The sequence below is a fragment of the Haliotis cracherodii genome, unplaced genomic scaffold, assembly GCF_022045235.1.
Source record: "Haliotis cracherodii isolate W230 unplaced genomic scaffold, xgHalCrac1.p SCAF_8, whole genome shotgun sequence".
Classification (NCBI taxonomy): Eukaryota; Metazoa; Mollusca; class Gastropoda; order Lepetellida; family Haliotidae; genus Haliotis; species Haliotis cracherodii.
The window spans coordinates 54,231,612-54,248,096 of NW_027266341.1; the positions used below are offsets into that span (position 1 = coordinate 54,231,612).

The window sequence follows — 16,485 nt, forward strand, 5'->3', positions numbered from 1 at the left end:
TTCTATTTCAATGGGATTGAACCTGCAACGTTAAAATTTGTAGCCTAGATAGTGAGCCATTGAACATCATCTTCTTCATAAGTCGCTGCCATTATTCAAGTAGCACCCCTTATAACAGATGTCAACAATACAACTACAAAGACAAAATATTAAGCATTTTGATAGAATTGTCATATTGTTATTCACATAGGATATCATACAGAAAGACATTTTGATCTTATTGCCTCAGGTAATAACAATATCTTTTTCTCCCTCAGACACAAGAAGGGCATAAACATCATACTTTTTTTTTCTCTCATGTCAACATAACCAGCATAGATTAATGTTTCCTCCCATCTGTCACATGTTTCATTGATAACTATGTGACCTTCTGCACATGCAGGACAGACTGTCTCTGTTATCGTCATGAGTAAGGGTCAGATCTGCACCCTCAGATACAAGGAGATGATAAACATCATAGTGTCTTCCTTTAAATGCCATCATAATTGGTGTTTGTTTCAACTCTCCTCCCCGCCTGTTGATGTCACATGTTTTCATTGACAGGACATGTTTCACTATATTTATGTTTCCTCCCTCACATGCCAACATCAGACAGTCTCTGTTTTCTGCATCAGTAAGGGTCAGATCTGCACCCTCAGATACAAGGAGATGATAAACATCATAGTGTCTTCCTTCTATTGCCATCATAATTGGTGTTTGTTTCAACTCTCCTCCCCGCCTGTTGATGTCACATGTTTTCTTTGACAAGATATGTTTCACTACATTTATGTTTCCTCCCTCACATGCCAACATCAGACAGTCTGTGTTGTCGTCATCAGTAAGGGTCAGATCTGCACCCTCAGATACAAGGAGATGATAAACATCATAGTGTCCTCCTTCACATGCCATCATAATTGGTGTTTGTTTCAACTCTCCTCCCCGCCTGTTGATGTCACATGTTTTCTTTGACAAGACATGTTTCACTATATTTATGTTTCCTCCCTCACATGCCAACATCAGACAGTCTCTGTTGTTGTCGTCATAAGTAAGGGTCAGATCTGCACCCTCAGATACAAGGAGATGATAAACATCATAGTGTCCTCCTTCACATGCCATCATAATTGGTGCTTGTTTGAACACTCCTCCCCGTCTGTTGATGTCACATGTTTTCATTGACAAAACATATCTCACTGTAGATATGTTTCCTCCCTCACATGCCAACATCAGACAGTCTCTGTTGGCTGCATCAGTAAGGGTCAGATCTGCACCCTCAGATACAAGGAGATGATAAACATCATAGTGTCCTCCTTTCAATGCCATCATAATTGGTGTTTGTTTCAACTCTCCTCCCCGCCTGTTGATGTCACATGTTTTCTTTGACAAGACATGTTTCACTACATTTATGTTTCCTCCCTCACATGCCAACATCAGACAGTCTCTGTTGTCGTCATCAGTAAGGGTCAGATCTGCACCCTCAGATACAAGGAGATAATAAACATCATAGTGTCCTCTTTTTAATGCCATCATAATTGGTGTTTGTTTGAAATATCCTCCCCGCCTGTTGATGTCCCATGTTTTCTTTGACAAGACATGTTTCACTATATTTATGTTACCTCCCTCACATGCCAACATCAGACAGTCTGTGTTTTCGTCATCAGTAAGGGTCAGATCTGAACCCTCAGATACAAGGAGATGATAAACATCATAGTGTCCTTCTTCTAATGCCATCATAATTGGTGTTTGTTTCAACTCTCCTCCCCGCCTGTTGATGTCACAAGTTTTCTTTGACAAGACATGTTTCACTATATTTATGTTTCCTCCCTCACATGCCAACATCAGACAGTCTCTGTTGTCTTCATCAGTAAGGGTCAGATCTGAACCCTCAGATACAAGGAGATGATAAACATCATAGTGTCCTCCTTTCAATGCCATCATAATTGGTGTTTGTTTCAACTCTCCTCCCCGCCTGTTGATGTCACATGTTTTCTTTGACAAGACATGTTTCACTATATTTATGTTTCCTCCCTCACATGCCAACATCAGACAGTCTCTGTTGTCTTCATCAGTAAGGGTCAGATCTGAACCCTCAGATACAAGGAGATGATAAACATCATAGTGTCCTCCTTTCAATGCCATCATAATTGGTGTTTGTTTCAACTCTCCTCCCCGCCTGTTGATGTCCCATGTTTTCTTTGACAAGACATGTTTCACTATATTTATGTTTCCTCCCTCACATGCCAACATCAGACAGTCTGTGTTTTCGTCATCAGTAAGGGTCAGATCTGCACCCTCAGATACAAGGAGATGATAAACATCATGGTGTCCTCCTTCCAATGCCATCATAATTGGTGTTTGTTTGAAATATCCTCCCCGCCTGTTGATGTCCCATGTTTTCTTTGACAAGACATGTTTCACTATATTTATGTTTCCTCCCTCACATGCCAACATCAGACAGTCTCTGTTATCGTCATCAGTAAGGGTCAGATCTGCACCCTCAGATACAAGGAGATGATAAACATCATAGTGTCCTCCTTTCAATGCCATCATAATTGGTGTTTGTTTCAACTTTCCTCCCCGCCTGTTGATGTCACATGTTTTCTTTGACAAGATATGTTTCACTTTATTTATGTTTCCTCCCTCACATGCCAACATCAGACAGTCTCTGTTGTCTGCATCAGTAAGGGTCAGATCTGCACCCTCAGATACAAGGAGATGATAAACATCACAGTGTCTTCCTTTCATTGCCATCATAATTGGTGTTTGTTTGAAATATCCTCCCCGCCTGTTGATGTAACATGTTTTCATAGACAGGACATGTTTCACTATAGATGTGTTTCCTCCCTCACATGCCAACACCAGACAGTCTCTGTTGGCTGCATCAGTAAGGGTCAGATCTGCACCCTCAGATACAAGGAGATGATAAACATCATAGTGTCCTCTTTTTAATGCCATCATAATTGGTGTTTGTTTGAAATATCCTCCCCGCCTGTTGATGTCACATGTTTTCATTGACAAGACATATCTCACTGTAGATATGTTACCTCCCTCACATGCCAACATCAGACAGTCTCTGTTGTTGTCGTCAGTAAGGGTCAGATCTGCACCCTCAGATACAAGGAGATGATAAACATCATAGTGACCTCCTTTCAATGCCATCATAATTGGTGTTTGTTTCAACTCTCCTCCCCGCCTGTTGATGTCCCATGTTTTCTTTGAAAATACATGTTTCACTATATTTATGTTTCCTCCCTCACATGCCAACATCAGACAGTCTGTGTTTTCGTCATCAGTAAGGGTCAGATCTGCACCCTCAGATACAAGGAGATGATAAACATCATAGTGTCCTCCTTTCAATGCCATCATAATTGGTGTTTGTTTCAACTCTCCTCCCCGCCTGTTGATGTCCCATGTTTTCTTTGACAAGACATGTTTCACTATATTTATGTTTCCTCCCTCACATGCCAACATCAGACAGTCTCTGTTTTCGTCATCAGTAAGGGTCAGATCTGCACCCTCAGATACAAGGAGATGATAAACATCATAGTGTCCTCCTTCACATGCCATCATAATTGGTGTTTGTTTGAAATATCCTCCCCGCCTGTTGATGTCCCATGTTTTCTTTGACAAGACATGTTTCACTATATTTATGTTTCCTCCCTTACATGCCAACATCAGACAGTCTCTGTTGTCGTCATCAGTAAGGGTCAGATCTGCACCCTCAGATACAAGGAGATGATAAACATCATAGTGTCTTCCTTTCAATGCCATCATAATTGGTGTTTGTTTCAACTCTCCTCCCCGCCTGTTGATGTCACATGTTTTCTTTGACAAGACATGTTTCACTATATTTATGTTTCCTCCCTTACATGCAAACATCAGACAGTCTCTGTTGTCGTCATCAGTAAGGGTCAGATCTGCACCCTCAGATACAAGGAGATGATAAACATCATAGTGTCCTCCTTTCAATGCCATCATAATTGGTGTTTTTTTCAACTCTCCTCCCCGCCTGTTGATGTCCCATATTTTCTTTGACAAGACATATCTCACTGTAGATATGTTTCCTCCCTTACATGCCAACATCAGACAGTCTATGTTGTTGTCATCAGTAAGGGTCAGATCTGCACCCTCAGATACAAGGAGATGATAAACATCATAGTGTCCTCCTTTCAATGCCATCATAATTGGTGTTTGTTTAAAATATCCTCCCTGCCTGTTGATGTCACATGTTTTCATTGACAAGACATGTTTCACTATAGATATGTTTCCTCCCTCACATGCCAACATCAGACAGTCTCTGTTGTCTTCATCAGTAAGGGTCAGATCTGCACCCTCAGATACAAGGAGATGATAAACATCATAGTGTCCTCCTTTCAATGCCATCATAATTGGTGTTTGTTTGAAATATCCTCCCTGCCTGTTGATGTCACATGTTTTCATTGACAAGACATGTTTCACTATATTTATGTTTCCTCCCTCACATGCCAACATCAGACAGTCTCTTTTTTCGTCATCAGTAAGGGTCAGATATGCACCCTCAGATACAAGGAGATGATAAACATCATAGTGTCTTCTTTTTAATGCAATCATAATTGGTGTTTCTTTGAAATATCCTCCCCGCCTGTTGATGTCCCATGTTTTCTTTGACAAGACATGTTTCACTATATTTATGTTTCCTCCCTTACATGCCAACATCAGACAGTCTGTGTTTTCGTCATCAGTAAGGGTCAGATCTGCACCCTCAGATACAAGGAGATGATAAACATCATAGTGTCCTCTTTTTAATGCAATCATAATTGGTGTTTCTTTGTGACAAGACATGTTTCACTATATTTATGTTTCCTCCCTCACATGCCAACATCAGACAGTCTCTGTTGTCTGCATCAGTGAGGGTCAGATCTGCACCCTCAGATACAAGGAGATGATAAACATCATAGTGTCCTCCTTTCAATGCCATCATAGCTGGTGTTTGCATCTGTATTGTTTCCTTCTTGTTCATATCAAATATTTTCAGTGAATTACAAAAGCTCACAGTTGACAGATTGCCATTTTCACTCGCCAAATGCAAACAATTTGTCAAGTAATAGTTGGTAAGAGTTAAATTGGCACCTTTTTTTTGGAGGAACTTCAGGATATCAAGGCAGCCTTCTTTTGCACAAAACATTGCAGGTGTTAATCCGTTATAATTCATAGAATTGATTGAAACAGGACAAGTTTCAACCACCTTTGTTGTCAACGGCATGCTTCCTGATTCACAGGCATAATGTAAACAGTTGTTTCCTGCCCAGTCCGTCACTGAAATATCAGCACCCTTCTGGATGAGGAAGTTGAACACCTCTGACTGTCCTGTTTCGGCAGCCATGATCAGGAGGGTTTTCCCGTCTATGGAAAATTCAACATTGAATCCTCCATGTAGACTCATGACTGTAACCAGGTGTTCCAGGTGTTTCAGTTTGCCATGTGTAACACAGGCTACCACACAGTCATATAGATCAGGCGCAGAGTCACCAAGTCTTACAACTATTTCTAATGTCTTTGAGAATAGAAAGTAACTCTCAGATATGGAAGCCAAATACCAAAAACATTCACCAGAGTCACTATCCTTTTGTTGGACAATCTCAACAATGTTATCATTAATCTCTGTCCATAGTAGGGAGGCAATCCTCTCTTCACGGAGAACTGGATGTTTCACTGACCAAATGAAGCATCCTTGTCGAATACCTTCCACCAGTCTGTCAACTACTGTTTGGTGTAGTTGGGGGGTGATGTAGATCATGTTTGTGACATCTTCAATGTCTGATGACTGTATACTCTTACCCAGCCTCACTCTTTCATACAGGAACTTCAGGGAGCAGTGTTCCAGCAGCAACACAATATTGAGATGTCCTACAGCACAGGCTGCAGCATCGTATATGGAGGAGTGAGAGAAGGATGCGATGTGATCCTCGACTGTACAGTAAACCCCAGTAAAGTTGTTGATCTCCTTGGCAATCCCGGTGCTTGTACAACAAGGAACTACTTCCTTCACAGCACCAAACATGACATTTCCAGCTTTCCGTGACTGCAAAGAAACAAGGTTCAGGTTTCCATCGCACAGGATGAGGAGGATGATGGCTGCCGATCTGTTGCTTTCTTCCCGGACAATGGCGTCAAGGTCACCTCTCAGGTAGGTCAGGGGATGATTGAAGAATTTTACGTTGTGCATCTGGAAGACTGCATGAGTGAAAAAGAGTTTGCTGATAAGAGGGAATCCAAATATGTTGTGTTTTGAATCGATGATACTACAAATATCCTTTTCAGAGATTTCACATGTAGGATGTTTGCTCTTGTAGGACTGTAACATACGTTTCTTTTCTTCAACTGTCAGACAGTCTTTAGTCATATCAAGTATAGCTTCGGTTTTGAGTAGTTCCACTTTGTACTGGTGTAGTCTTGAACATCCCTCCTTCCAGATGTATGTCCTAGATGTAAAAACAAGCTTCAGTCTGTAGATGGGGGTTTCTTCATTGTATTTTTCCTTACCTTTTGATTTTTTCTCTTTCTTTTTCTTGGATTCCCTCTCTGTATCAGCGGCAGTTTTAGCAAGGTTATCATTCAAGTCACTGAACAATTTATGTAGTTTTTCCAAATTTGAACTGAATGTGACAGAACCAAATATATCATCAAACACAACCAGCATGTGTGATTGTCGTTTAGAAATTGTATCAACGTCAAAACGTTCAATGTTTTCCACAAACACTGTTTCATATCTCTTTTGTTGATATGCCTCACAGATTATCAGAGCAATGCTGGTCTTCCCATCTCCAGGAGCTCCACAGATGCTGACATGGCCATGCTTCTCAAGGAGCTGTTGGGCTGTCTGGAGGGCATGGATGTCCACAAAATACTGCTTTAGCAGTTCCACCTTTTGGCAGTAACATTCTGTGGGAAGAGGGGAAACACATCGATTGTGTGAATGTTAAATTGGTGTGTAAGTAGACCAATCTGGACCCAGGGTAGAAAGCATCATTAATAATAATAATAAGTGCATTTATATTCACCAAGTGGATGCTCATAGCACTACACTGTTATTACCCCGGTCAATGGATCAGTGAGCACTCAATTTTCATTCTCAGCTCCCTGGGGAGTATACAACCCATGCTGCCTGTGAGGCGCTAGAAGGTTAACAGACACATTACCATCTCATCCTACCGGGTACCCACTCACTGTTGGGTGAACAGAGGCACATTTTGAACAAAGTCACTTGCCTTAGGAGACACCACATGTGGTACATTTGCTTCAGTGTTGGGCAGGACCGAAGCCCTAGAAACTCTCAGGAGTCAACGTTGCTTTAACTTGACCTAATTTGTGACCTGTGTGCTGTGCACAGGACCATGTGCCACCACATTCCAGTCAGATTGTTTGCGTTTGAGTTTTAATCAGGCCGCTTATGTTTACCATCTGTTCTGGTTCTGGTTCAGTCTACTCATACAAGCTTTCAACTTATTAAATCTATGAAAGGCATTTAGAAGTGAAACACATAAGGAAGAGAATTTATGGATGTCAACTTCTTTATTATGAGGAACACAATGTTTCGAAAGTACATTTATATGCTTACTCCTTCATCAGGTGACAGAATCCTATGAGCCCGAGAGCATATGTATGTACAGGTACATGTAAGGACATGTCCATAACTATCAGCACTAATATCTGTTAAGTTGTTGCCTTCCATTGTCCATTGCTAATCACCTATCAGCGCCAATTATATGTTGGCTTCCCTTGTAAAGTTTCCACCTTTTGTTATCATATTACTTTTGTTGTTCTTACGTGTACATCTATATGCTCTCTGCCTCATAGCATTAATTCACCTGATGAAGGAGTAAGCATATACTCTGAAACGTTGTTTTCCTCATAACAAAGAAGTTGACATCCATAAATTCTCTTCCTTATTCAATCAACTGACCAAAACTTTTGACATATTTAGATGAAAAACATTGTGTAAAGGCATTATTGCTCACCACGTACATTCAAAGTAAACTTGGGCAAAGTAATGTTAAAAGATGGTACTTGTACCTTGCATGGCATTCAGCATTAAGGGGATAAAACAAGGACTGGTCAGCTCAGAGTCAGAATACTGTGTGGGGTATACATGCGGCATATAAACTGCGGCATGGTATCTCAGTTGGATAGGACTATAAAAACCAGGTTAAAGTCCAGCCTAGCACAAGCAGCCATACAGACATGGACATGCACATTGCATATAATATAAATGCAGTAATCTTGACCGCGACATTAAACCCAATTTCACCTCAACTAACTCTGATATTCTGAGAGACTGTTGCTGACCAGGTACAATCAAGCGGTATGTTCTAATTGTAATGTGCTCTGTTTGATGTTAGAGGACAGTATATCAATAACGAGTCTAATGCTAACAGACATTCATGTAAAGTATCTTAACAGTAGGTTAAGTTTCAGAGATGTGAGAGATTGAATTTCGTAAAATCGTCCACAATGGCCAAAGTTGTAGAGCACATAATAGGTCCAAAAACAAACCAATATTCATTACTTTTCACACCTAGTTTCAGCTTTTGAACTGTTCTGCCGAACATATTTTATGTTCATTCTAAATATGAAACATTATCTTAATCTAATTGCCAATGTTTAAATGTGCACCCCATTACAAGTGGCATATAATCTACCAAAATATCAGTTCTCTGGGCCTTTTGTGTTCTGAGATGATAATGCTTAAACACTGATATCAAATTTACATAATTCACAAACACGGTACGGTCCTATACATCATCAAAATACGTATGTGCCCTTGTCCCTCTGACATCTGACAAGAAAACTTTAAACCCTTTTTAACCAATAACACACATAAGCTCACCTTTATTCAGGGGCCACACCTCTTATTTTGTACCAAAAATAATTGAAGTTCTCAAAACATTTTCTGCTATGTTTTTTAATGACCTCGTATTCTGTTTTACATGATGACAACAGAATAATGACTATCAAGTCCTATTTCGTTGTGTAGCTTGGCCTGGCGTGACATGGCTTGGCCTGGCCGTCGTGCGTGGCGTGCCAGGCAGGGTAACAACAAGTAACATATTTTATTGTATTTTGGTATGACGCGGACAAGGGTCCAACCCGCGACCTTCCACACTCTGGCGGACGCTCTACCACTAGACAACGGTCCAATTACCGTTAGAAATGTGTACCCTATTCTGGCAGCATTTTCGCCATGAATTCAGGATTGAAAAACTTCTTGTAATGTTTGAATTTTTAAATATTATTTTTAAAAGCATGTGATATATTTTCAGTGATTTGAACAACATAAAAGGAACCTGTATATCAAATATGAGGATTAACTCTTTTTTACCAGTTTATTCTGTATTCATAGAATTGCCAGCAACCTCCCTAATGAGCTAAAGTAGCCTATATATTTTCATTCCTATAATAACAGTTCTTCCACCTATCAGCATGTGCATGCCAGTGGCATCTCACCTTGTGACAGACATCTAGTTCCTTGTTCCCCGACGGAGATGCAGACATTGGTAGCATTGGTCAAGTCCACATGAGACAATGGGCCACCTGCAACTAAGAAAACAATCTGGTCTCATTGTTGTCAGATACATACAAGTGACTAAACCCTTCCATAATAATAATAATAGTCAACGAAAGAAGAAGATAAGATGACATCCTGGTGCAAATAATGAAAAGCTATTATAATTCTTTTGTTCCGTCAATTAGAAATTACCAATTTGTCATAGAAAAACTGTTAAAACTCAAGATACGCTTGAAAATTATGACCTCATTCAAGACTTGAACAAATTGCTAATGACAAATTGAGCATTTATATATTTTGAAGGCCAAAGCTTGTAGCTTGATATAAAAATTCTTGAAATGCCTAAAACACAGAATATGTTTCTCGACATACATGTACCATATTCTAGCTGCATATTCAATTTTGGAATGAAGCATGCAGAAATGGCTGAGATATGGGCTAAATTTACATTTTCAAAATGGCTGCCGTGCACTATGTTTAAAACCAGATCAGAACAGTCCATAATCTTTACTGCGAGATCTCTCGCGATTCTAACTGTTGCCATCACGTTGTCCATCCAGCGAGGACATCGCTACCTCTTCTTCTGTTAATAACCAGCTTATTGTTATCATGATGGTACAGTGACATACATTAGTCTTTGTACACATGAGTATATGTATTAGTTGAATAAGAATTAAAAGTCATATAAAGTGTCCCCTGTCACATAATTCTTGAACAGAGAAGAAAATCCAGTATTCTGTGAGCATCGTTCACAGATATTATAGTCGGACCATTATTACAAATCTGCAGCTCCACAAATCTTGTAGTTTCAGTAATGTAAAAAACAGGGTTCCAAGAAGGTCAAAGGTCCTCACTTGATCAATAATCAACATTAAACATATTATTTAGCATACAACGTTCTTGCTGCAATACATATTTCAGATTGAGTGACATCGCAACCTCTTAACACATCGCTTGACTCCCATTCTGTTAGACACACCTTATTGTTATCATGATAGTACAATGATATTATTAGCTTTTGAACACATGAGTATATATAATTGGACAGCAGCCATTTCGTCATATAAAGAGTCCCCTGTCTCATAATCATAGAACACAGGGGAAAATCCAGTATTCTGTGCATGAGCATCGTTTACAGATATTATAGTCGGGCCATTATTACAAATCTGCAGCTCCACTGTTCTGTTAGTTTAAGCAATGTAAAAAACAGAAGGTCAAAGGTCCACTCTTGATCAAAAACAAAATATTATATCTTATTCAGAATACAACATTCTTCCTGCAGTCAATTTTTCAGATTGAGTGATGGTCAGAAATGACATTTTGTATGGCCTCCATGGTGATTTTGTTTAAGATAAGATGACACCATAGTTAGGATTAATGTACAAGCACCCTTTGACAAGTGACTTTCAGTCAGATGAGCTAAAGATATATTGTATAAATTGAGAATGTATTTACTTCCCATTCACACACACCTTGCAAAACACATGACTGTGAGGTGAAATGGGACGCGGCGTTTAACCCCTTTTGGCCTCACATGATTGACTTACATAGAAACACATTTAGTAAGTTCAGTTGAATCCTTCGTTATCAAGATCAAAGTTCACAGCAATTAACATTGATTAAAGTTTTGTCTGGAACAAATATATCATTACAGACTCTTTCATTTTATCAATTCCTTTTCGAACTCAATCCATTATGTTTTATCAGCTTCCAGTATGACTCATTCTCATCTCACGTATGACTGCATGACTGTACAGGTTTGAAATACTCACTGTAGTTGTTCTGTATTGCAGTTGTGGAAGTAGGTTGTCTCCCTTGTTCAGTCCTCCTCAGCAAATCAGCTGCTTCCCCTGTGAAGCGTCTGGTCATCTGATGGTCACGCGAGTCAGGATTTCCTTCCATTTCTCACTGTTCTGAAAACAAACTACAGTTACTACCAGTGATACCTATGACTGGGACATTGATCAAGCAACACCAAATTTCTCAAAGGGATTAAATTTAAATTTTAAAAGCTTATTAATTAAAATTGTTTTGCATTACTGCAGCGACTTGTTTGGACAAGCGTCTTTTATTTATGGCAGCAGACACATTTTAATTTTAGTACAGTTCTGTGAAACGAATATCTTGGTGATGAGTCTACTAAATTCACAATGATCTTTAATATTCCTGCTGTTAAAGTTAACCAAAAGTTATTAAAAACATCACTAAAATGTCTTCACATTAACAGTTTTACGTCATAACTAATTTGAATGAATCAAATACAATTATGAGGGGTGATTGGGCCTCAGTTAGAAATACTTGACTGGAAGACAATATCAAAATGATTTATTTTCATTCCCTGCCACACTGAGAGACTTTTGCTATTCCCATTTTCGTAGATGTCCACTAGGCTGTCCAAAACGTTCTCGCGGCTGTTTTGATGTGATTGTTGGAGCCGAAATGGCTTCTGGCAAGCGCTTTATTCATGTTTGGTAATATATTGATGGGCTTTTGGTCTTAAAGTGCAAGTACGGTGAAACAATTGATTTCGATATTATTGCGAATATCAATTCTCCTAGATACAATAAGTCAATTCCAGAGAGAGAAAAAATCATAACATTCGTATTGAAAGTGATCAAATCACATGCTTCATAATCGGATTCCAAGATAAATCTATTTGAGGGCGTAGCCTAAAGCTCCCGACGCAGCGGTGTGAGACAAGTGTTTTCATTGGCTGACATGTAGACTTGGTTGCAGCGTCTATCTACTATCTACTATATAATCTATCTTGTGATGCAGCTTTTAGGATATGTAAGGAAGGACTCAATCAAGAAAAAAATCAGAAAGTGTTGCTATTTCTGTTACACCCACAAAAATAACATCCATGTACATTCTTGATCACCAAACATTGTGAATAGTTAAAATAACAATTAATGTATATAACTTGTTGTTTTTATGACTAACCCTCTGTTTGGGTAGACTAAATCTCCTGCTGCCCTCCTATTCCACACAATGAACGCAATAATATGGTGGAACAAATGGAAATGACCCGTTACGCAATTGCGCAGCCCGAGTGCCGGCCTGATTGTTGAAATTGCGCAGCAAGTCAAACATTTGGAACCCCTTTTTACCCTTAGGTGTTTTAGAGATGTTTTCGCCTTCATTTTATATCACTAGTTTTACGCTATTTCTGTTTTTCAAATTTAAGTTTGGTCAAGCATTTGTAATTAAGTATGACCTAAAGTTAAACACTGCAAGTTGAGTTTACTTGCATTTTAAGCTCTTTTTCTGTACTTGATCTCTGCACGTTCTTAAAGTTTTCAAAGGTTACAGACCTCGGCTTATTTTACTGACTGGTCAGAGTGAAACAATTTGTGTATATAACTCTATGTCATTGTGTAATATTAACAACAAAAGATTTCACTGTCATGCAATGTGAGGCTCAGAACTTATCAGTCAACCACCATACTAGCCAGTGTGACCATCGTATATACATGCCACAACCCTCAAGCATCCATGTAGTGGTTATTTATCTCAAATATGAAAAATGAAATGCATGGACATTACTTCCTCAATGGTATTTAGTCTCAAATTATTCTACATATATTTAAAGAAAATAACAAAGTACTAACACTCACAATGAAACTTATCTATTGACCTTGATCTAAGAGCAAACAACTGACAAGTCTCAGGTTGTACGATTAAAGTGCAACAGTAACTGACAGTGAATGATATAACAATGTTTCACAATAACCTGAATCATGACTTGAACTTTTTTACATTTTTACATACTTTGATCATTGTTTTACCAGATAGGACCCCATCCTAAAGAAGATATATCGGTATATACTAGGTAAAATATTGTAGCATTTTTACTTTTTTTAAAATGTAACCACATATTTTGTGAAATTTCTCTTAACATTGACCTCTGACTTTTCTGAATAGAAGGAATTGCCAGGTCCATGTCAAATGAGTCAGTTGTAGGATATCCCCTAGTGTTAAACATCTTGAAGCCATATTGAAATAATAAAATTTTCGTTGTGTTCATGGAAATTCCTGCATTCTGATTAGCTGAATTGGTCACGTGTTATTGCATTCATTTCCCATTGAATGTAAAAACAATTAAGCCACGCCCACCGCTGCGCACTACTTTTATTACTGCGGAATGTCGGGGAATCCCAATATAACAGTCGAGGAAATTCCCTTTCTGCTCACGTGTACCGTCATGCACAGGACATTAAGCGACTTTCATGCATATTCATTGTCCAAACTACCCTTTGAAACCGAAGGCCGAGAATGAAATGAAACAGCAAACGTGCAGGCTCGCTCGCCTGTTTTTTTCCCGCTCGCCTCGGTTCAACTTTCATGTCTTCGGGTTTCATTTCTAACTAGCATTCTCCAACTGTGTTTTACCGTAATCAGGGAAGTAATGTTTGAATCACGCAGTAAATGACCATGTTATTTGAAACTGCCGACATATTTCTTCCGGTTCGTTAGAGTCTCACTGTTGCAGTTCTTTTCGCCTCTTGCCTTAATTGACAGGTCCAATTAAGGATTGACTGTGTATTTTTTTCGGTTCATTGAGGTATGAATCGAAAAACCGATGCGCAAACTGTATGAATCCGCGTAGCGTAGCGGATTCTTACAAAAGTTTGCACATCGGTTTTTCGATTCATACCTCAATGAACCGAAAAAAATACACAGGCAATGCTTATAATTAAATTCGACAACGTAAAACATGGTTTATCTACAATAGTTTAACCCCAAACAGTTGCATATATCAAAACAGACAAAAATGACGGCATTGATGAACATTACAGGTGTAGGAATACATACAGTGGCGTGACATGAATCAGGTGATCGTTTAATTTATGCACATAACTTGACACGCCTACATAGTCAGTAGCCAATCAACGGAGAGTGGGATTAAAACAATGTTCATTTGACCTGTCAATTAAGGCAAGAGGCGAAAAGACTTGCAACAGTCAGACTGTAACGAACCGGAAGAAATATGTCCGAGAGAAGGCGGCTGTTTCAAATAACATGGTCATGTACTGCGTGATTCAAACATTACTTCTCTGATTACGGCAAAACAGTTGGAGAAATGCTAGTTAGAAATGAAACGCGAAGACATGAAAGTTGAACCGAGGCGAGCGGGAAAAAAAACAGGCGAGTGAGCCTGGGAAATGAATGCAATAACACGTGACCAATTCAGCTAATCAGAATGCAGGAATTTCCATGAACACAACGAAAATTTAATTATTGAACATTGTTTTAATCCCACTCTCCGTTGATTGGCTACTGACTGTGTAGGCGTGTCAAGTTATGTGCATAAATTGTATTCCTACACCTGGAATGTTTATCAATGTCGTCATTTTCGGCTGTTTTGATATATGCAACTGTTTTGGGTTAAACTATTGTAGATAAAAAACATGTTTTACGTTGTCGAATTTAATTATAAGCATTGACTGTAGCGTAGCAGATTCTTACAAAAGTTTGCACCTCGTTTTTTCGATTCATACCTCAATGAACCGAAAAAAATATTGTCCTGACCAAGTGAGAAAATGGTTGTAGCACAGTTGCAACACAGTAACATGACAAAGTTAGATCATTGTTGTAACAGTGACATGACAAGGTTAGATCATTGTTGTAACAGTGAGGGAGTGAGTGAGTGAGTGAGTGAGTTTGGTTTTACGCCGCTTTTAGCAATATTCCAGAAATTATCACGGCGGGGGACACCAGAAATGGGCTTCACACATTGTACCCATGTCGGGAATCGAACCCGGGTCTTCGGCATGACGAGCTAACGGTTTAACCACTAGGCTACCCGACCGCCCAGTTGTAACAGTGACATGACACGGTTAGAACGATGTTGTAACAGTGACATGACAAGGTTAGATCATTGTTGTAACAGTGACATGAGGTTAGATCATTGTTGCAACAGTGACATGACAAGGTTAGATCATTGTTGTAACAGTGACATGACAAGGTTAGATCATTGTTGTAACAGTGACATGACAAGGTTAGATCATTGTTGTAACAGTGACATGACAAGGTTAGATCATTGTTGTAACAGTGACATGACAAGGTTAGATCATTGTTGTAACAGTGACATGACAAGGTTACATCATTGTTGTAACAGTGACATGACAAGGTTAGATCATTGTTGTAACAGTGACATGACAAGGTTAGATCATTGTTGTAACAGTGACATGACAAGGTTAGATCATAGTTGTAACGCAGTGACATGACAAGGTTAGATCATTGTTGTAACAGTGACATGACAAGGTTAGATCATAGTTGTAACGCAGTGACATGACAAGGTTAGATCATAGTTGTAACGCAGTGACATGACAAGGTTAGATCATTGTTGTAACAGTGACATGACAAGGTTAGATCATAGTTGTAACGCAGTGACATGACAAGGTTAGATCATTGTTGTAACAGTGACATGACAAGGTTAGAACGATGTTGTAACAGTGACATGACAAGGTTAGATCATTGTTGTAACACAGTGACATGGCATTGTCAAAAAACGGTTGTAAAACGGTGCCATCCCTTATTCTCGGCAACAGCTTGTGACCTTGTAGACATCTTGTCATTTGGATTTATTCGGCGTTGTCAGTTTGACTTTTCTTATGGGACAATCCCTAGCCTCCAATAAGGGATTGGTCATTTAATATAGTATTCTAGGGGATGGCTGTATCATATTTTGCTCAAACATTTTTTCATCCTGAATGAAAGGCTAGTTGAAAAATGGGGGCGTTGCTCGAACCAGGGAGTGCTTTATCTTTCTAGGACTTTGGACAGTTTTGCTTTCACGGTAGTATTAACTAGACGGATATGTCATATACATATACACAAATAAACATATATTTATCAATAAATGCTCACATTTCGTCAGTTGAACATGTTGAAGAGGGCTTTGAGGTTCGTCTTCATGCCAGGATGTAAGATGCAACCTCCTAAAACAATGCATTGCATGT

At 39.1% G+C, this 16,485-nt stretch overlaps 1 protein-coding gene across 1 annotated transcript; it reads right to left on the reverse strand.

Annotated features, from left to right (window-relative positions):
* Positions 1 to 348: 348 nt before the first annotated feature.
* Positions 349 to 11,422, reverse strand: LOC139451065 (serine/threonine-protein phosphatase 6 regulatory ankyrin repeat subunit B-like). Its single transcript, XM_071232864.1, has 5 exons — positions 11,293 to 11,422; positions 9,460 to 9,546; positions 4,843 to 6,897; positions 3,021 to 4,280; positions 349 to 2,408 (listed from the first exon to the last, which is right to left on the reverse strand). The coding sequence occupies exons 1-5, from the start codon at positions 11,420 to 11,422 to the stop codon at positions 349 to 351; spliced, it is 5,592 nt and encodes a 1,863-aa protein (XP_071088965.1).
* Positions 11,423 to 16,485: the final 5,063 nt, after the last annotated feature.

Coding starts and splice junctions, on each gene's coding strand:
- LOC139451065 (XM_071232864.1), bottom strand. CDS start 11,422: ATGGAAGGAAATCCTGACTCGCGTGACCATCAGATGACCAGACGCTTC. Junction 6,898..9,459: donor AACTAGATGTCTGTCACAAG/GTGAGATGCCAC, acceptor CTCTTCCCACAG/AATGTTACTGCCAAAAGGTG. Junction 4,281..4,842: donor TGATGCAGACAACAGAGACT/GTCTGATGTTGG, acceptor TTACTGATGAAG/ACAACAGAGACTGTCTGATG.